This window comes from Chanodichthys erythropterus, chromosome 18, assembly GCF_024489055.1.
Source record: "Chanodichthys erythropterus isolate Z2021 chromosome 18, ASM2448905v1, whole genome shotgun sequence".
Lineage (NCBI taxonomy): Eukaryota > Metazoa > Chordata > Actinopteri > Cypriniformes > Xenocyprididae > Chanodichthys > Chanodichthys erythropterus.
This window is the reverse complement of record NC_090238.1, coordinates 31,873,308-31,895,302: the sequence shown is the minus strand read 5'-3', so window position 1 is coordinate 31,895,302 and position 21,995 is coordinate 31,873,308. Positions and strand designations below refer to the sequence as shown.

At 36.4% G+C, this 21,995-nt stretch overlaps 1 protein-coding gene across 2 annotated transcripts; it reads left to right on the top strand.

Moving 5' to 3' along the window:
• Positions 1-772: 772 nt before the first annotated feature.
• On the top strand, positions 773-20,578 carry cenpf (centromere protein F). Of its 2 annotated transcripts, XM_067368037.1 has the most exons (20): positions 773-821; positions 3,023-3,231; positions 3,328-3,524; positions 3,658-3,770; positions 3,852-3,943; positions 4,568-4,832; positions 4,977-5,179; positions 5,261-5,386; positions 5,489-5,617; positions 5,772-5,894; positions 6,030-6,165; positions 6,274-9,413; positions 9,751-11,757; positions 11,844-11,996; positions 12,082-12,216; positions 12,352-12,513; positions 12,634-12,808; positions 13,066-13,494; positions 13,664-13,839; positions 19,479-20,578. In XM_067368037.1, exons 2-20 carry the CDS (start codon positions 3,070-3,072, stop codon positions 19,674-19,676), a joined length of 8,121 nt encoding a protein of 2,706 aa, XP_067224138.1. In that variant the 5' UTR covers positions 773-821; positions 3,023-3,069; the 3' UTR covers positions 19,677-20,578. The 2 variants fall into 2 exon arrangements, with proteins under 2 accessions (XP_067224138.1, XP_067224139.1); XM_067368038.1 differs by lacking the exon at positions 19,479-20,578 and having other exon boundaries at positions 13,066-13,574; positions 13,664-13,830.
• Positions 20,579-21,995: the final 1,417 nt, after the last annotated feature.

Genomic DNA, 21,995 nt, shown 5'->3' with positions numbered 1-21,995 from the left:
ACTCTGACTTTATGGTTTACTTTTTTTGTGGAATACAAACTATTTAATCAAGACTTGCAACCTGCGTCGAAATAACATTTATCTTTGAATTGTATGACTTGTAATCATCATCATCTGCTATTGTTTTTGTCATAAGTCTCTTTATAAGCTGTGCTGTATCCCTGGCAGTAACCATGGAGATGAAATCCATATATGGCTCTCATACCATCTGCTATGACCCAGAGCACGTGTTTGGCAGAGCCCTTTGGAAGCAGTATGGTGCCATTCATCTCCCTCCAGATCACTGCATTCAGGAAGACAAACAGGAACAGAAGTGTAACCATTCAGAAGTGTATAACAGCAAGGGATTAGAAATCGTTACACATAAACACAAATCATGTGGTGCATTTACTGTGGCATTCAGGCCCAGTTTCAAATGCCACCAGTTATACAGACGAGACAATCGTGTTTTCTTTTCATATGATTATTAAGGACAAGATTTCTTTGAAGCGTTTATTTTGTCTATAAAAGTGTTCTTTTCTGCAAGTCGTCGCTTGTCTGGACTTTTGGATGAGAGCTAACTGATCCACCCGAGAAGTCGTTCATTTAAATTCCGAAATAATTAAATATAAAAGAATAGGTGGAGTTAAATTCGAATGGACAGGAATGTCCAATCAGAAGCCAAAATGTTCCTACGTCACATATCAAACGCGCCAATGACGACGCTGCATTCGGTCAACAACGATGTTGAACTCTTTTTTGAATTTTTCACTCCATTAACTGAAGAAAAACACAAGAGATCAGTCGCGGATTAACCGTGAGGGGTTCTTTCTTTATTTCTGGTAAGATATTATATTTTTTGTAAAATGCAGTATTTCATTGTTAAGAATGAGATGTCAAAAGTCTCATTATAAAGTAATTTGTTTGATGTCTTAAAACCTTCCGCGTGATGATTTATATTATTCAGTAATGTGTAATACTAGTCGCCTCGTGTTTATTTATATATGAAACATTTTTTCGTAACTTTACCTGCCATTAAAACATATGTCATTTATTATTTATTAGTTTGTTCTATAAAAATATATCACTCACTAAACCTAAAACCACCTCAGATCATAACTAACTACTTATATAATTATAATATAGATTAAATACACTAAATATTTAATTGTTTAAAGAAACTAGGTTGAAGAAGCTATTTTTTATTATTTAAACCTCATAAGGTCTCACAGTTGTGTCCATAAAATATTAATGAAATCAGGTAACTTGATATCAAACTCTGTTTTCATCCTGAAGGTCCTCTTTCTATATTTAACTTGATATGAGTCTAAAAAAATACGTTACCTGATGAGATCTGTAGTTTTTCTGTTTTTAAGTTATTACAATACTAGATGTATGGACATGTAAACTCGGTCACATAAATAAATCTATAATAATTCCTCATTTTAAGTAGGTAATAGCAAGCAAACTAAATAGCTAACGTTATAGCATGTGTGAAATGTATAATATGATTATTTTGTGAACTATAATTTGTCAACATAAGATTTTCTGTCAGACTGGTGACCATGCAGTAGATGAAGCTGAAAATCAGTTCAAAACCATCCTCAAGTCTCCATTTAACTGAAATTAATCGTAGATTTGACAATGTTTATAATAAATGTGAGACACATTTTTGTATCTTACAGTTAAATTATGTACAGTTGAGCTCAAAAGTGTACATACCCCTTGCAGAATCTGCAAAATGTTAATTATTTTAATAAAAATAAGAGGGATAATGCAAAATGTGTGTCCTTTTTTATTTAGTACTGTCCTGAATAAGATGTTTTAAATAAAATGTTTACATATAGTCAAAAAATAGCTGAATTTATAAAAATGACCCGTTCAAAAATTTACATAGCCTTGATTCTTAATACTGTGTGTGGTTACCTGGATGATCCACGACTGTTTTTATGTTTTGTGATGGTTGTTCATGAGTCTCTTGTTCTGAGCAGTTAAACTGAGCTCTGTTCTTCAGAAAAATCCTCAAGGTCCTGCAAATTCTTCAGTTTTCCAGCATCTTCTGCATATTTGAACCCTTTCCAGCAGTGACTGTGTGATTTTGAGATCCATCTTTTCACACTGAGGATGACTGAGGGATTCAAACACAACTATTATAAAAGGTTCAAACATTCACTGATGCTCCAGAAGGAAACACGATGCATTAAGAGTCGGGGGGGTTAAAACTTTTTGAATTTGAAGATCAAAGTAAATTTAATTTGTATTCCGGGAAACATGTGAGTATCTTCTGTAGCTTCCGAAGGGCAGTAGTAAATGAAGAAATTAGATATTTAAACAAAATAAGACAAATTTGGACATCTTCATCTTGTTCAAAAGTTTTCACCCTCCGGTTCTTAATGCATCATGTTTCCTTCTGGAGCATCAGTGAATGTTTGAACCTTTTATAATAGTTGTGTTTGAATCCTTCAGTCATCCTCAGTGTGAAAAGATGGATCTCAAAATCACACAGTCACTGCTGGAAAGGGTTCAAATATGCAAAAGATGCTGGAAAACTGAAGAATTTGCAGGATATGGAGGATTTTTCTGAAAAACGTTGGTCAATTTAACCGTTCAGGACAAACGAGACTCGTGAAGAACCATCACAAAACATAAAAACAGTCGTGGATCATCCAGGTAACCACACACAGTATTAAGAATCAAGGGTATGTAAATTTTTTAATGGGTCATTTTTATAAATTCAGCTATTTTTTGACTACATGTAAACATCTTCTATGCAAAATATCTTATTCAGGACAGTACTAAATAAAAAAGAACACACATTTTGCATTATCCCTCTTTTATTTTGTTAAAATAATTAACAATTTGCAGATTCTGCAAGGGGTAAACTTTTGAGAACAACTGTATACTATTGTATATAATCAATTGTGCCAATATGTAGCCTGTTTTATCTCAATGTTAGGGTATACACAGTATATGATTCTATAATATTTTATCTGCTTGATAGCGAGTTTTATAAAATAAATGTCTGTCTTATTGCGTTGTTCAGAGCATGCCAGCGTGTCTTTAAGGAGCAACACAGCGTCTTCAGTAAGTATGAGCTGGGCTGTAGAAGAGTGGAAGGATGGCCTTCCTGCAAAGGCCTTACAAAAGATCCAAGAGATTGAAGGGCAGCTTGACAAGTTAAAGAAGGAAAGGCAACAGAAACAGTTTCAGATGGATTCCCTTGAAGCTACTTTACAGAAACAGAGGCAAAAGGTCAGTTACCTGAGATACATTGGAGTGGATTTCCTCAGATATAGCTTCTTGATAAATGTTAAATATCTCAATTTTTTGTATTGTATTTCCCTACAGATGGACAGTGAGAAAAGTGAAGCATCTGCCCTTAAGAGGGAGAACCAGTCTTTGGTAGAGTCTTGTGAAAATCTGGAAAAGACTAAACAGAAACTTACACATGACATCCAAACAAAGGAGCAACAGGTGAATTATCTGGAGGGTCAACTAAACTTGTGCAAGAAGCAGATTGATAGACTAGAGCAAGACGTCAAAAAGTAAGTGGACTGTGTTTAATACTTTGTTGTGACAAGGTTGTCGATATAATATCATTATTTTTTTTAAAATTCGATAACCAACTTTTATTTATAAAATGTGTAATAACCTTGTATAACCTTGTTTTTTATTCAGGTATAAGCATGAATTGGAACGATCCCAAACTTCACATTCTTCAGAAATCCAGCAGTTTAGTACACCACAGAAAACTTTTGCAACCCCTGCAACACCTAATCATTGGCAACAAGGTAAGATATGAATTGTAGAAAATAAAAATGCTATTCAGAATGAATGCAACATAATTTAACACTGTAATATTGCATCCTCAGACTCAAAAATAAGTGAACTACAGGAAAAGTACAATCGAGAGGTTGAGGAGCGGAAGCGGTTGGAAGCTGAAATCAAAGTCATGCATGTAAAAGTAAGTAAAATAAATTTTTGGTGAAAAGAGCCTTGTAGCTAGGTGTTATATTAAAGGGTTATTTCATGTAGTCCCAAACCCATAATACTTTTGTTTATCTTCGGAACACAAATGAAGATGTTTTTAATGAAATCTGTGAGATTTCTCTCCCTTCATTGACAGTCTGTGCAACTACCTCTTTGATGCTTCAAAAAGTTCATAAAGAGATCGTAAAAAACTAAAACACGATCGCTTTATATGATGAACAGATTTAATTTAGACTTTTATGCACATATAAACATTCATCACCTCACACATCAGTTCTGGTAAACGGAAGCTCAAGCATATTTGCTTGACGTGCTAAAACCAAAAAGAATGAGGTTCATTCTTGTGTTACGCAGCACATTTGAACTTCCGCAAGAACCAATAAGGTTTTGAAGCGTCAAAGTGGTAGTTACGTAGACTATCAGTGGAGGGACAGAATTCTTTCTGATTTCATTAAAAATCTTCATTTGTGTTCCAAAGATGAACAAAAGTCTTACTGTTTTGGAACATCATGAAGGTGAGTAAATGACATAATTTACTTCAATTTTTAAATAGTAATAATGCATAGTTAATAGTTACTCTCTTTTGTAACACCTGAAGCTTCTGAACCAGTCTGCAGTGAGCCATAAAGACATTGCAAGACAGCAGACGGGGTCCTCAATTTTCCCTTGGCAGCAAGATCAAACACACAGTCATCAGTCTCAGACTGTGATGGAGACACCATCTAGGAGAAGAAACGGACCCTCTGGGATGTCATGGTCTTTTGATGACACCCCAATAAAGCCCCACCAACAGTTCACATCAGGCACTCAAAGTGACACAGCTGGATCACAGCAGATGGAACAGCTTAAGAATATAAATCAAGGTTGGTCAGACCTTACAGATGGATTTTTTTTTTTATTACGTAATTGAGAATATGCTTTTGAATACAGCACTACAAGTGATAATCTTCATATGCCTTGAGGTCACATATTTGTTGCTTTTTTGTGTGCATTTTTATATTGCTCAGATCTGAGATCAAGGGTCTCTGAGTTAGAGCTCCGTCTTCAGGCTCAAGAGAAAGATATGAAGAATCAGATTAATAAATTCAGTGAAATTCAAAGTCAACTCGAAATGGCCAGGAAAGATCTGGCAGAGAAGGACAAACTCCTGAGCAAGTCCAGAGATGAACTCACAAAGGCTACAGGCCAGTATGAGCAGTCTGTTTCTAAGGTAAAGTAGGTCCGTGTAATGCATTTATACTACATATTATATAGGTGTATATAATAAGTTATCTTGTCCTTGCCTCCTTAGTGTTCATCAGTTGAGATGAAGCTGAAGCAGGTAACAGAGGAGATGAACTGTCAGAGACATAATGCTGAAAGCGTGCATAGATCTCTGGAGCAGAAAATCAAAGACCAGGAGAGAGAGAGTCAAAAGGTCTTGTTTTCTTACTGTCAAATATAATTTAACATTTGTTTTATATTTCTGCATATTGGATGAGCTGAAACTATCAAATGTTTGTCTTCTCACTCATTTCAGGAACTTGCACAACTTCAAAGTTCCCATCAAGCTCTTGATCAGCAATTTAACCAGGTGAAAAATAAAATGAGTATGGAGATCCAGCAAGCCAAAAAAGACTACAATGTTTTGCAGTCAGATATGGATAAGGTAATTTGAAAATTCAACTGAATATTGTTTTATGAATGTTATTAACAACACATTTCTCTTAAGTATATTTTCTTTGTTTGTTTTGTATTACTTTATACACATTTTGGCCATTAATTAACAAGTTAATCACAACAGAATACCATTGGTTTCAAAGGTAACTGCTCTAAAGAATCGACTAGAGAAAGATTTGGAAGAGCTAAAACAGAAACTTCTCAGGTCTGAGCAGGCATTACAGGCGAGTCAAGTGAAGGAGGCAGAGTTGAAGAAGAAATGTGATGTAAGTTCTTTGTGTATCTGTTAAAGATAAGGTATTAGTTGGCTTGCTTTCATTTAATAATAATAGATTTAACTTTATGGAGTATGCAGACTAAAGTTTAAAAGCATGTAATTGTCTTGTTTCTGCTCATCTTAGGAGATGCAGAGAGAGAAGAACACTCTCAGTTGTCAGTTAGAACAAGGAATGAAGAGGGTCAAACAACTGGAAGAGGAAAAACAAAATATTGAGCAAAACCTTGCCAAAAGCCGCACAATGGTGGATGACTTAAAAAGTATGTTTTAAAAGTGTAATAAATCTCACTAGTAAATTTTCAATATTACATTATAAAATTTAAAACATAAAAAAAAAAACTCTAATAATTTTTACTTGTTACTTTCAGTTAAGACACAAACCCAGAGTGAAGAACTGACTGAGCTTCGCAAAAAAATGGACCGCCAAATTGCATCATCATCTGAAGAATTGGAAAATGTCAAGAAAATTCTGGGTGAAACAGAAGCAAAGAATATGAAGACTCAGAATGAGTTGCAAAAACTAGTTCATGAAGTTGAACTCAAAACTAATAAGATTTGTGCTGTGGAGAAAGAAAATGAAGACCTTAAAATGACCTCAAACTCCTGTCAAAAAGAAGTTGCTGAGATGAAGAAAGAGTATGAGGTTCTTATGGAGTGGAAAAATGAAAAGGAACAGTTGATTAACAACACTGAATCGAACCATCAGGAAATGCAGAATAAAATTGCAAATCTGGAGAAAGACAAGGCTGACCTCAGTGATGCTCATGATGGCTTTCAGAAAAGGATGCAAGATTTAGAAAATGAAAAGATTTGCCTATCTGGTCAGATTGATTCACTCAAAGGGGAACTGCTTATAAAATGTGTGGAGCTGGAGGAAAAGGGTAGAGTGTATGAGGAGCTTCAACAACAGCTTAGTGAGACACATCAAAAACATAATAAGGAGATGGACAATTTGAAGCGACAAATCACTCTAATGCAGGAGCAGGTGAGCGAGCTTGAAACTAAACTGCATCAAGAAACAAGTAAGGTTGAAGGAATGGAGCAGGCCCATGGTCAACTCCTTGCAGAATATGAAAGTGCTTGCGACTTGGTTAAATCAAAGGACTCCATTATTGAACTGAACAGAACTGAGATTGAGCATCTTCAGGAATCCTTTGCCTTGCGAGAGCAGGAGCTAGAGAAATTCAAAGAAGAGAAAGACATGTTGGCTAAAGAATGCGAAGACCGCCTTGCACAAAAAAATCAGTTGGAACAAGAAAAACTGAATGTGGAAACATCCCTGCAGGAGGTTCTTGAGAATACTGCCCTCTTGGAATCAGACCTAAAGTCTCAAAAAGATTTAAATGCAGATATTCAAGAAAAGCTTGACGATCTTTCTAAAGTCAAAGAAGATCTAGTAGAGAAAGTGTCTTTGGTAGAAAAGAAGGAAAAAGATCTTATTCATGAAGTTGAATCTCTGCTACAAAAGAATAAGTCTTTCTGTTCTCTCAAAGAGCAGTTTAATTGTCTTGTTTCTGAGGCAGAAGAAACCAGAAGTTCCTTAGAAAAAATAAAGGAACTACAAGTTCAGACCGCCACTGAGTTGGAAAATCAGAAGACAAAAGCTGAGAATCTTGCAAAAGATATAGAAGAAGAAAGAAGGAAAGCATCAAGCTTAGAGCAGGATAACGCACAACTTAAAGTAAAACAACAAGAGATTGAAAATAAAGCAAACAATCTATCTGAGAAGTATGAAAACCTTCAAAAACTTCACGATGTTGTTTGCCTAGAGAAAGAAAATCACATTAAACAGGTTTCCATAATGACAGAAGCACTTGCTGAAAAAGATGTCATGGCAGAAAAGATTGCTTTAATACAAAGTGAGCTTGAGGCTTCAAATCATTTGTCTGCCACACTAAAGAATTCCCTAGAAAGTCTTCAGAAAAGGTTTGACACTTCTGTAGAGCTGAATTTAAGTCTGGAAAAAAAATTACTAGACAGATCTGAAGAAAAAGCTTTATTAGAGACAAGTATCAAGGAGCTCACTGAGAGACATAACAAGGAATCTGAAGTTTATGTCTCTGAAATGGAAACTCATTTGAAAAAACAAAAGAGTTTAGAGGAGCGCATCAGTGTCCTTGAGGCAGAATTACAGAGCAAATGTTTGGAGGCCAGAAATGCTTCAGAAAACCTAGAGGAGACTGTTCTCGAAAAGGTAAAGCTGAAGCAAGATCTTGACTTATCAAAGGACCAACTCAAGGAGGTCACTGATTCCTATCAGAAAGTAGCAAAGGAACTTGAAGACTTGAAACAAAATGCATTTCCGCATGAGCAGGAGATAGAAAGTCTCAGAGCTGCTTTGGTCGTTCTGAAAAGCCAAGAAAATGCAAAATCTTGTGAGATTGAATCTTTGAAAAACAAACTTCAGGAGGCTCAATCTGAGCAAGCTAAAGCATTAGAGACATTGAATGAAAAAAATATGAACATGAGCAAAATCAAAGTACAGCTTGAAATGTTGCAGATGGATCTTGAAGATAATGAAACCTGCATCAATTCCTTTGATGCACAAGTAGAGGAGCTGCAAGGCAACATCAGTGTTCTTGAAGCAAAGTTAGGTGAGAGTGAGGCCCAGAGGTCCACCCTACAAGCAGAGCTTGAGTCCGTCAAAGACGACTATACAAAGAGTGTACTTGAAGTGTCACAACTATCAGCATGTTTGGAGGAAACACAAAAGGAACAACAGTCTAGTTCTGCATTGGTCACAGAGTTGGAGTCTCTCCGTGTAACTAATGAAAAACTTAAAGTTTCCCTAGAGCAAGAGAACTGCAAGCGGGCAAACCTTGAAGCAATGCACAACCATCTTATGGAACAAAAACTAAAGTTGGAATCTGATATCAAGGAATTAAAAGCAGATGCTCAGAATTCTCAGGAGCAAATGGAAAAAATAAAGCAGGCACATGATTGTCTGCTGTCTCAGATTGCAGAACAGCAAACTCACATAGAACAGCTTCAGTCTGAGAAGAATATTGCTTCAGACTCTGATGCAGACACAATTAATAAAGAGCAAATCGCATATGAGAATGACCAAGATATTTGTGAAATGGCATTTGCCAACACATCTATTTTGCCCTTTGAAGAAGACACTTCTGTTCTGAATATTTCATCACATGGAGAGCAGCTTAATTCACAAGAAGAGGCCCAAACATCCTTGTCATCAGATGAGGATATCAAACAATTAACACTGAAAGAGCTAATGCAAAATCAATCCAGGGAGCTTGAGGAGTTATCTCATGTTCTTAAGGAGACTGTCAGAACCATGGAGGAGCAAACTGGGGTTAAAATAGAGCAACTCAAATTACAGCATTCTAAAGAGCTTCAGAGCATGGAGGAGCAAATGCTCAATATCAAAAATGAGTTGGAGGCCAAACTCAGAGAAGAAAAACAACACACAGAGATCTTGTCCTCACAACTGGAGACAACCATGCAGCAAATGCAGGAATTGGACCTTGCATCATCATCCTCCTCGCAGGTAACCTATTTATCTCACAATGTAATATTAGATTTTATGAATTTTATCAGTTAAATTGCTGACTCAAATGTGAATTTCACTTGTGAAATAAATTATGACTGGCTTTGATCTGCACATTTTTACAATTGCATTAGTGAACTGAAAACTTCCTTCTGTGTGATGTTACAATCATCCCATCAGTATGAAAAAAAACCTAGAAAATGACAGTTCCCCTTTAAATTGTTGCATTTTGAAAATGTACCTCTGTAAAATAGGTTTACAGCACTGCTGATATCAAAAAGCTATTTGATGTCATTTCTCTTCATTTGTATTTATAACATTTTTTCATCTTGATCAGGAAATGGAAAAAATGACACCTGAAGCACAGGAAAACATAATGCATCATCCTGAACAGTCAGACTCCACTCCAGATATTAGACAGGAAAGTGAAAAATCACTTGTGGAACTCGAATCACTTAAGGAAACTCTAAAGATGCGAGAAGAGGAGATTCAACATTTGCAATCCCAGTTTGAAGTCTTGGAATCTGAAATGGCAATTAGAAAACATTTGTGCTCAGACTTGGAGGGCAAAGTCCGTGAAATGGAAATAGAAAAGACAAACAGCACAGGCAAATTGATGTCTGTCAGTCAAGAAAACCAGAAACTGAACAATCACATTGGAGAGTTGAAAATAGAGATTGATTCATTGGAACTACAGCTACAGACCTCCAAATGCCAGCTCTCGGATGTTATAGAGATGATGGAAAGCTTAGAGATGGCAAAAGGTGAGTGGGATGAGAAATTTTTCCAGATTGAGAGCGAACTAAAAAGAGTGCGTTCTGAAAAGGCCAATTTAGAGAAGCACATCCTGTCCATGGAGGCTGACATAGAGGAGATACAAGAACAGAAACAAAGGCAAGCAGCAGAGCTTGAAGCAGCTAGGAGGACAAATTGCAGCCTTGAACAACAACTTAATACAACTATGGCAGAAGGTGGGCGACTTAAAGAAGAGCTTATTTTGTGTGCTGATGAAAGGGAAAGTGAAAATCACTCCTTAATGAAGTGGAAAGAAAAGGCTGAGCTTCTGGAGAAGAGAGAGACCGATACACGAGAACTTATAAAAGAACTAGAAGAGGACATTAGGGCAGGGAAAAGGCAAAACGAAGCTGCATCTAACCAAATTGATGTGCTAAGGAGCGAAAAAGAGCAACTAATTCAACAGTCTCAAAACTTTGAGAATACAGTGGCTCTTTTGTCTGAAGACAATAAAATTTTGTTAAGTGAATTGAACAGTTTAAAGAACGATGAGAATTTTGCTTCAAGAGAGTCTGAAAACATGTCTTCCAAAATCCATTCACTTGAGAATGAGAATGTCAGGCTGTCCCAGTCCCTTGAATCGTCCCTCTTGGAGAAAGGTGAAATAGCCTCCAGGTTGATTTCTACTCAGGAAGAAGTAGCACAGATGAGACAGGGCATTGAAAAACTGAAAGTACGAATTGAATCTGATGAACGGAAAAAGAACCACATGAGTCAGCTGCTCAAAGCTGCACAGAGGAAGGCAGATGTTCTTCAGGACAACATTGAAAAGCTTGAGAGAGAAAAAGAACTTTCTGAACAGAATCTTGAGGATGCCATTCTTCAAGCAGAGAGTGCCAAAGCTGAGCTTGAGGAAATACAGGTTGAAAAGCAAGAGCTTACCAAGAAAATTGAAGAGATGGTCACCGAGCTGAAGGATCTCAAGGAGGAGAAGTATAAACTTGAGCAAGAACTTCAGCAAAAGAACAGCCTAATTGAGGAATTGCAGTTGTCCAATCAAGCAGCTTCTGAAAAGCTTAAATCTGTCGAAGAGGCAACAGTGAACCAGCAACAAATGATCACAGACTTCCAATTTAAAGTTGGTGCCATGGAGGAGGAACTTCAACTCTGTCGAACAGAGGTAAAATCGAAAGAACTGAAAGCACAGGATTTGACCTCTCAGTTGCTGTCTTTGCAATCTGAAAACAAAGAGTTTGCCCAGAGAGTCTTTGAATATGAAAGGTGTCAGGCGGAGCTTTGTTCAACCAACAAGTCAGTCTTGGAAGACTTTGAAAACAGACAGCAGGAGCTTAGCAAAGAAAACGCCCAACTTCAGTCACAAATAGATGAGCTGCGTGTGCTATCTTCAATTCAGGAAGAGCGTGATGAATTGCAAAAGGACAAGGTTGAGTTACAGTCTACTATTGCACAGCTGGAGGAGAAGACTCATATGCAGTCTTCCAAGATAGAGGTCATGCAGAAAAATGTCACTTCTCTAGAGAGCAATATCCAACAGCTCGAGAGCCAACTTGATGCAATGAAGCTCATGAACTCAGAACTTACAGAAAAGGTTTTTTTTTTCATCACCTTTAGCTGTTTATTTTTTTCCCCTCATTTTCATTTCACATCTATTCATTTATTTGCATTCATTTTCAGTTAAGTGCACTACATGAGAGCAGTTTGCACCTCCACACGCAACATCAGCAAGAACTATCTGAGGCAAGGGAAAGGCATAATGTATTGGAGATTAATCAAAATCAGTTGACTTGTCAACTGCAGGAGTCTCAAAAACAAATCGAAATGTACAAGGTAAGAATTTTCCTTCACCATGATTTACACTGGCTTCATTGATGTTCAGTCTCTGCTTACACTACATTTTCATTGCACCTTTCAGCTTGGCTTGGAAGCATTGACAATAGAGAAAGATGGTCTGCAGAAAAATGTATCTGATATTCAAGAAAGTCATGATGTTCAGATGAAGGAAAATAACAGGAGACATGAGGAGAACCTGAAAAATGTACAGCAGCAGGTGGGCAGATGTAATATTGCAACAATGCGGTAACATAATGCATAATAACTTTATTTATTTAGCCTTATTGTGAAATGTTGAATTCAATTGATAATATATATTGTTGTTTTTATTACTTTATGTTATGTTCTATAGCATGAGATGAAGATTAATGCACTGAAGGAAGAAAAGATGGTGGTTGAAGAAAGGGCTGCACAGTATCTATCTGACCTCAATAGCTTCAAGTCTCAAAATGCAGATGTGGAGTCTGCCTTAAAGGAGTTACAAAATAAATTGGGATTTTGTGAAAATGAAAAGGTATTGTTTTGTTGTTGTTGTTTCTGTTAATTTTTCATTATTTTGGACACAACTGTCATTCTATATTTAAGATGTAGTAAAGTAATTAACTTTTATGTTTATTGGTCTTGGTCCCTGTAGGCAGAGTTAGACTCAAAGGTTGTGCGCTTGTCCAAAGAGAAGGACAGTGCTTTGAGTAAGATCAATTTGTGGATGAAGTCATGCAAACAGCTGGAGACTGAGAAGCAGGCACTTCAGGAAGAACTTCAGCAGCAGGGACAACAGATAGCAGCACTGCAGGCCTCACAGAAACAAGGTATGGACAAAACTCAAGAGAACATGGTAAACTTAACTTGCATTGGACTGTCTTCTTTTTTTTCCTTTTTATCAAGGAATTTCACATCTGACTTTTTTTTTTCTTTTCATGTTTTTTAAATAAAAATAAAAGCAAAGTACAAGCATTTTTACATGTAATCTCAGACTTTTGAACACAGTACATCACTTTAAAGCAAGACAGATAGACAGTCCCTTTTTTTATAAAATAATTTTTACAGCATCTTTCATGTTTAACAGGTGATGGCAGCAGTGATGCCCTGCAGGAAGAACTACAGGAGCTGAAGGAAGCTCTGGAGGAAAAGAGCCGTGAGGCGGACGACAGCATGGACCGATACTGCAGCCTCATGGTCAAAGTTCACAAGTTGGAAGAGACCAATGAAAGCCTCAAGAGCCAGGTCAAGCAGTTGAGCACCCAGACAAAGACACCCAAGAGCAGGAGGTCCCTGAGGCCTGAGAAGAGTGACATGGAGAACAATAAGCCAGTGGAAGACACCAAGAGCGTGCCAGCAGGAAAGAGACAAAGAGCAGCGGATGATACCCCCAGCAAAGCACAGGAAGCCCTGCACAGTATCACCAAGAGACTGAAAGCTGCGGCTGCCACACCTAAAGCCACACAAGATGATGAGGATTTCAGACCAGAGGGTTTGCCTGAACTTGTTCAGAAAGGTGAGAGGTTATCACAGTTTGCCTTTCGTTGTACTCATGGCACAGCTTTCCACATCAAGGCAACACATCAACATTTATATGTGAGTTGTGCTCCATGAAACTATCACAATCGAAGGAAGAAGTCATTGATTGCTATTTTTATACCTCTGCATCACTTTGTTCTTTACAGGTTTTGCGGATATTCCAGTTGGAGAGATGAGCCCATTCATCGTTCGCAGAACTACAGCGCAGCGCTGCAGCCCTCGTCTGGCCGCCCGAACGACTGCGGCTCAGCAGAGCTTTGTTTCAGCAGAACATCCTGTGCAAATCTCCAAACAGACAGCAGATGGCAGAAAATCAAACACAGTGAGTAGAACTACCTGTGTATTTCCTGCAACCACAACCAACTACATCTTTCCAACTTAATGATTAAGAAACTCTATCTTCTCATATTCATTATAAACTTTTACTTTGAATAAGTGTAAAATATAATGCAAAATGATGATGATGATTAGGGCTGGGTACCGAACTCGATACTTTTTAGGTACCGATCGAACTGCCTCGATACTACCGAGTATCGAAAAGTGTCTTGTCATTCGGTACCAAATTTCGGTACCTCAGAATGGAGCCGAGGAGAGGGGCGGAGAAATGCTTTCGCTGTCTCGTTGAGGAGCAAGTAATGTTGCGCTACTTTGTTATTTATATCTAAATATATAAAACTATACGCGCGAGAGAGACCCTATGTGCGAGAGGGCGATTGAATCAACGGTTTCGTTTTCAGTTTATCTCCGAATGGACGGGTGAGAAACGGCTGTTTATGTGAGCAGCCGGTTCACTACAGATACTGTTAACAGAAAACAAAAGTGTAGCACTTGCCTGCAGAAACAGCGGTACGCGCAATGTTTTTTAGACTAGTTATGGACAGGTACAACACACAGCAGCTTTACATCAGCGTTCGTCCCTCAAGTCTATGGAAACACGCGACCGGTTCGTGACAGGCTCGTTCGCCTGCACGAGCACAGGCTCTGCCTCTGGCTCCAGAACGCGAACAATTCTGCTGAAAAAGGGGTATCAGCGTCCTCCTGATACTGCGGATAATCTGCGGGTCGGGCCAAGTAATAAAAAAATAACATTCAAATTAATTGCGGGTGGATGAGAGATGAATCATTAATGTGTTGATTTTAATGAAGACACAGAACTCTTATTTCACGGTAAGACGAAACGAACTTGCGTCACTCTTACTTCCGCTTTGATCTTGTTAATAATAATAAATTTTTTGAAGAACAATTGCTGAGTGATTTAAAAAGAGCCTCACATACTTAATTTTTTGCATTGAAAACTAAACTTTATTAAAACTATTTGCACTGATTTATTGTGTTGGGTAAATTTTGTTAATTTGTGCTTTTTTTATTCCCCGCAGTGGCTCAGGAGATGAGTCTTTGAGTCTGATAAAAAGTCAACAAAGTTAAAATATAAAACCAAAGATTTTTTTGAGGTTATGTAATCTTGTTTAAACAGATTTTATAAAACTGGTACCGAAAAAGGTATCGTTTAGGTATCGGTATCGAAGTCAAGGTATCGGTATCGTCTCGGTATCGAAAATTTTTGAACGATACCCAGCCCTAATGATGATGATGATGATGATAGTATTGATTCCATGAATGTTTGTCTAAATCCTTGGTGAAAATATTAAAATCTGTATATATATATTAATCTTCCAATGACAATATTGCATTGTCCACTTGTAAATAGTAAGATCTAATAATACTTCTTAAATTATATTTATTAACAGCTTAGAAGGGCTTACACTTCTACTCTTTATACAATCAGTCAAAGCAAGATTGCGTTTCACGCAACGTGTCAAAAATCAGCAAAACGGATACTGGATTGGTGAAAAACTAAGATTTGTTTATCTAGACCAAACTGGGGTACAAAATGCTGAGATTTGCTGTTAATTTAATTCTACCCCACCTTAAAATACTATTAAAACCGTTCTCGACAATGTACCTTGGTAAAAGTGGGGTTTTAACACATACTAGCATGACGAACAATAGACACAGACTGTGCATAGAGATCTATTTAAAAAACAAACTCTCTTCAATACAAAAACATTCCCTGTGTGAGTTCTTGTTTTTAGTATAATTTATATTATATGAGCAAGAATGCAATTTTTCAGCAACAAACAAAAGGGTAATATTAAGTGATATACGTTTTAAACACAGTATTGTCAATATTGTTTGCTCTATTTTGCAATTAAATAATAGTTCCAACTAATGCCACAGCAGAACTCCAGCACACAGTGATGTTTCGTGAACAAATCTGTGGCTTTGAATGCTTGGGAGTAAATGAATCAACTTACACATTTGGAAAAACAAACAATTAGTCTAAGCAGCCAACAGTATTAGCAGTGCAGTAATACCATATTTTAATAGTAGACCAAAATAGTTACAAACCTGAACATTTTATCCTTAAATACAAAGAATATACATATAATATAATCATTTTTAAGTTATTTTAAGAACAAAAATGGGGGAATACAAACCATGAGAGGTTTATTTGCCATTAAAAGCTCTCATTGTGTAGCTGAAAACATAGTCTTTCCTCAGTCTTTAACCACAGGAGGGCGTCATAGACCTTTTAGAAAATGTATCCGCAGTCTGTAGTTAACTCACTATGCCACTCTTAAAGTTACTGACCATGAAAGCATTTCTAGATGAAACTGTGCATGACATTTCAGATTAGATGGAAAGACTTAAGTGCTCTGAGGCATTAAAGTTCTCCTGTCAGCTTTGAACTTCCTCTGTAGCTCTGATCATGTCACCTTACCCCAGGTCACCATTTCCTGGAGATTTTCCCATTTATGCTTCAAGAATTCAAAGGGAGGTGGAGACCACATGCTGCAGAGTTACTCATATTTCCCAGAAATACCCTTCACCACCTTGAATACCTGATTCAGGATATAGTTAAGCTTTTATAAAATCCAAAGATCTTCATTCCTGCCTCCATGTGTCAATTTAAAGAGATAATCCAGGTTCAGGACAAGTTAAGCAAGATCATTAGCACTTTCAGCGAAATGTTGATTAACAAAAAAATTATTTGTCCCTTTTTGTGAGACAAGAATGTGAGGCAATTGCAATATGTAACCGTTAAAATGATCACTGCTTCAATAGTATTGCCACAAGATGTAAACAATATGCATGTTAACACTAGAGAAACTATTACATGAGAAACCATTACATTTTCATGAGAAAGTATTGCATGCTCACATTAAAATTTCTGGTTTATGTATAGTATAACTTATTTCCTTTGTGCGTCACTGCCATTTTACTATGAAGAAAACAGTAAATTAATAAAGATTTTAATAAAAATTTGCCTTTCACTGGGGCAGTGTATCTCTAATATCACTGCCTTATGTCCGCTTTAACACATCTTCTGTGATGGCAAGAAACCGTGACATAAAATGGTCTGATGGTGCAATATGGCTGTGTGTATTGTCCTATTTGCTAAGTTCAAGGGTCCATAAAGCCAGGTTCAAGGGTCCAGTGTACCTGTCATGGCTTATAATATCACGGCCTTATGTCCACATTAACGTCTCCCCTGTGGCATCCTTGAAACCACGTGTAAAAATGGGCTGAAAGGCAATATGGCTGTATGCATTGGGCTGATTTAAAAAGTGGTCAAATTTTGAATTTTGTAAGAGCAGTCTGTGTAGTACAAGGCTGAATCCAGCTACTTATTTGCTTGTCATTTATTGATTCATGAGCCTCCTCTTTTATATAACACAACACTTTTTCTAAAGTCCTTTATGTCTATGGCTCTGCTAGCAATAAACACTGTTAGAATTAAATGAAGAAACTCAGCAGTTCTCCACCACCAGTAAGGATGCATTAAATTTGAAGTAGTTTAATAAAGGGTGTTTTGATTTTGTGAAATTCGAAATTTTAGCACATTTTATTATACCAATATTTTTAATTGGCTGTGGGACAATATAAATATACTGCCCTACTGATATCCAAATGTTTGAATATATTTAACTGTACCAATGTCCTATATGCACACTAAGTTTAATGGTTCATAAAAAACAATGCACACTGAGCCACCTATTGCACCATCAGACCATTTTGTGGCACAGTTCCTCTCCCTTCAGAAAGTTAAATTTGTTAAAGCAGACATAAGGCCTTGAAATATGACACACTGCCTTCACAAAAGCCAAATTTTGAGCACTTTTAATGTATCAATATTTTATTTTATGGACCCTTGAACTTGGCAAATAGGACAATGCACACAGCCGTATTGCACCATCAGCCCATTTCATGGCCGTCACGAAGGATGCGTTAAAGCAGACACAAGGCCGTAATATTAGAGGTACAGTGGCCTAACGAATGACAAGCAGCTGTATCTTTATTAATTCATGTGCATTCATACTCCTGTTTTCATCATAGTAAAATGGCTGTGACGCACAAAGGAAATTGTAACGCCAAAGTTTCTCGTGAGCATGCAAAAAGTTTCTCATGTGTGCATTTATTTTTATTTATTTATTTATTTATTTTTTTTTGCTTTATCAAAGGTCACTTTAGGGAAGAGGTGTCCAATCCTGCTCCTGGAGGGCCATTGTCTTGCAGAGTTTAGCTCCAACCAGTTAAACACACCCGAACCAGCTAATCAAGGCATACTAGAAACTTCCAAGCAGGTGTATTGAAGCAAGTTGGAGCAAAACTCTTCAGGACATTGGCCTTCCAGGACCAAGCTTGGACACTCCTGTTTTAGGGTCTCCGTAACATCCTCATGGACTGCTGCAGATCTGCCAGTTCTTGCTGTGAGATGTTACTCACAGGTGAAGAGGGACCCTGGCCATCATTCTTTTATTTTTCAGTCCGTAGAAAGCTCTTACAATCTGTGGCTGCATCTGAAAACTTAAGCAGCTGACTTGTTGCCTCGCTGCCCTATCAGGCACTGACTTTGCAGGAAGTGTTTGCGCACAAAGGTACCTCACGAAACTAATTTTGGACAGACTTCTGAGGCAGCATAAAGGTTTAATGATCTAAAGTATAATAGAGTGAGATTTGGTGATAACTAAGCAAATATTTAAGTACTACAATAGTAATTTCTTGCTAAAAATGACATCAAAAGTGGAAAACAATGGTCAAAAACATACATTTACAGACAAATTGACCACCAACTGCAACTTTCAGATGCCATATTTAATTTTTAGCTCAACTGTCACAGAATGGAAAACATTGAATTGTGGGATATCAAAGGCAGCAAAGGATACATCTATGCTGCCTTCAGAAATCGATCAGATGAAGGCATCTCCTGAGACAGGAATTGAAACTTACTTTGGATTCAGATGTGCCTTAATGCCTCCCTACCTTGGAATGCATCCTCCAAAGGCAGCATTTTTTAGTTTTCGGATGCAGCCTCTGTCAGTTATTCTGACTGTGACTTTAACTGTCAATGTGCAATGATTGTTTATGGTTCACTGAATAAGCATGAAAAACCTACTTTCTAATAATGATTTTTAAAGCTTATGGATTTTACAAAATTATTTTAAAAATACAGTATCCAGGAAAAAGGGATGTTTATATGTACAGTATACACAATTTGATTAATAAATCATGTAATTAATTCCCTCAAAAGATTTTTATAAAATTGACAGCCCTAATTAATAGATAATATGTCAGAAAAACCAACAACTAAACTTTGAATGAAACAGATGCAAGCCGGGATGAGCAAACCATTAGTCAGCTTGCAGCACAGCCAATTTTCAAGTACTTCTCAGCACTGGTTCTTCTCCAGAAAATACATGCTGAGTATAGGACAAGGGTTAGGAGAGGACAGAAGATTGATTGATTGCAACATCTTATATATATATACATTTTGCACTTGGCACTTCACCCAGAGAGATGTACAGTACGAGTTGTTTTTGAACATTGATATTGCTGCTGGGCATTTTTGACAGACCAGCGTTGCTCTCTTCTAACATTATGCTCATGTTGTGCTTTCAGGTCCAGGCTCCTAGGGCAATCCTGAGCAATATGGCTGTATCATCTCCACTCGCCAACAGTCCACGAGAAAACAGCTGTGAAAACCCTGTGACAGAGCAGAAAATGAGCAGGCGCTCTTGCGGCTTCAAGAAGACCCCTGAGAAACATGAACGGCTCAGTGCCTCTCCAAAACAAAACGACAACTGCCAAGTTCAGTGATTATTAAGATGCCATGCAATTTTCCTGTTTTAAATGCTATATTTTTTTCAGAATGTTTATGCACTGGCTTTTTAGTGTTGTAAATAATATTCAAAAGCAGCTATCATATTGATTCTTGTTTTGTACATCTCATATTTTCGTTCTTTTTTTACTATTTCAAAACACAAAACAACACATAAGTTATCATTAACACAGAATAGCGGTATAGTTTTAATGTATTATATTCACTTGATTTCTTTTATCCTTTTGTATTTTTGTAGAAACATTATAACTAATCACTCCATTTTACCGTATGTCATTGCTTTTTTCTGACTGCTTTACTAAACTTTATGCTGCCTAAGAAATATTTTTCTTTGTGTACTTCTTTATAAGTGGCTTTTTGGCTGTTTACTCGCACACAAGAAATACAGCAGATTTTATCACAATGATAGATTACAGCCTGAAGGCATTAAGCTGTGTAATATGTAGAGATTTATTTTCAGATAGTCTTAATACAGATGTCTATTATTAAAGAACCCATAACAAGCAGGGATCTAATTGTTAGTCAGTTCAGGTTCTGACTCAATACAGGTCTGCCTAGGACTCTTAAATCAATACCTTTTCTCTTAAATTCACTTTGAAGATCTCCACTGAGGTTTGGTTTAGGTCTAATTGAGAGGATTTGGAAAGAAAAAGACAGACTATAATCTAGAGACAGATTATGTGTTGATAATGAACAATGAGTATTTCATCTCAACTACATTAAAATGTGTTCCCTGAAACACTGCACCCTTCTTATTAGTCAATCCATTTACTTAAATTATTGACACCAAAATCCGTTTTGATGTTGAGTTTGGCTTAACAATAAAGTAACTGGACAATTTGCAAATATGTCTCTTCACCTAAAATAAAATGGTATTTTCTGCATGATATCAGAATTATTTGTATATTATTATAATATTTAATATTTTGAATTTGCTTTTAGATTAAGTTTTAATAATCATTGATGAATAAGGTTTTTAAAAGTGTAAAAAAAACAACATAATGGAGAGATAATTCATTTTGAAGTTTTATTAAGTGTTAACAATGAGATTGTGGTTTTTATAATCAATTAACACAGCTTTTGTCATTTTTTAAGATGGACAAAATTTGTCACCAAAAAAGTCTGGCTTTACCGAATGACGATATTTTCAAGCAATGCTAACAGGCTGATATCTAGCTAGCTAGCAAAAGGACAATCAAACATTTTATATTTAGTGTTTAAAATAGTTTTTAAAATACTATATCATTTTCCATGTTTTATAGCGGTTGTACCGAATGACCTGATGTTTAGGGACATGCATATGAGCAAGTGAAAACATGAATTTTTCAAATAGTTAAAAGAGAGTTAGTTATTTTGCTTCACAACCGTGTGGTCCTTTGCAGGTGTCTGATGGTCCCTTTATATTGGTTACTCCGAATGACATCAATGAAATTCATTTTTCCGGACATTATTTCTCATAACAAAGCAACGACTTCTACACATAATTTTAATACCATTTTGCACTATGTTGATATATGATGTTATAAAATAATGCCAGAATAAAAAATTTATACATGTATTACATTTTAAGATATTTTAGTCACAAATGAAATGGCCTTTGGATGGTTAAACCGAATGACCTTTTGACACTTCAAAATCTTTAAAATACCTTTATATGTAGCAAAATATAACTAAACCCATTTGGATTCAATAAAAGAGATCTAGTTGTACTACCTTACAGAGTTTGGATGTCATATCTTTGTTTTTTATTATTATTATTAAGGCCTTTGGACAAAAAAATGACCCATCACGTCAATGACCCATATACATTTGTCATTTTATTCTTTTTTAATATGCCTTTTTGGCTTTAATTTATTTTAGTTTTAATAATAGTACTTCTACTTGGGTTTTTTTTTTTTTTTTTTTCTCAGAATTTTAGGAAAAATGGCAACATTTTATGTTTTTTGTCTGATTGTCTTTTGATTGCAGCTTATAAAACTATGTTTAGTAGTTTTGTTTAACAGTAACATTAACAGTAACAATACTGGATGTTGTATTAATGAATTACTTTTGTTGGAAATAAATGCACACTGCCCATTTTTCTCTTGCCGTGCAAAGCAAGAACAAATCCTCCAGCGCATTGAAGTTTCTGCTGGTGTATCACTGTACAGTAATACATCATGTCATGTCATGTTTTAATAATCTCAGCAAAATGCTACCACATATAGGGCTTATTATACTCCACACACGTGTGTATTACATAATATGTGTGCATTATTAAGTTGATCCCATTAGGAAAATTGTAGTGCTTTATCAGT

Excerpts from the sequence above, each read along its gene's own strand:
- cenpf (XM_067368037.1), top strand. The coding sequence starts at position 3,070 with ATGAGCTGGGCTGTAGAAGAGTGGAAGGATGGCCTTCCTGCAAAGGCC. Across the intron at positions 5,180-5,260 it reads ATGAGCAGTCTGTTTCTAAG|TGTTCATCAGTTGAGATGAA; the intron begins GTAAAGTAGGTC and ends TTGCCTCCTTAG. Across the intron at positions 5,895-6,029 it reads AGTTGAAGAAGAAATGTGAT|GAGATGCAGAGAGAGAAGAA; the intron begins GTAAGTTCTTTG and ends TGCTCATCTTAG.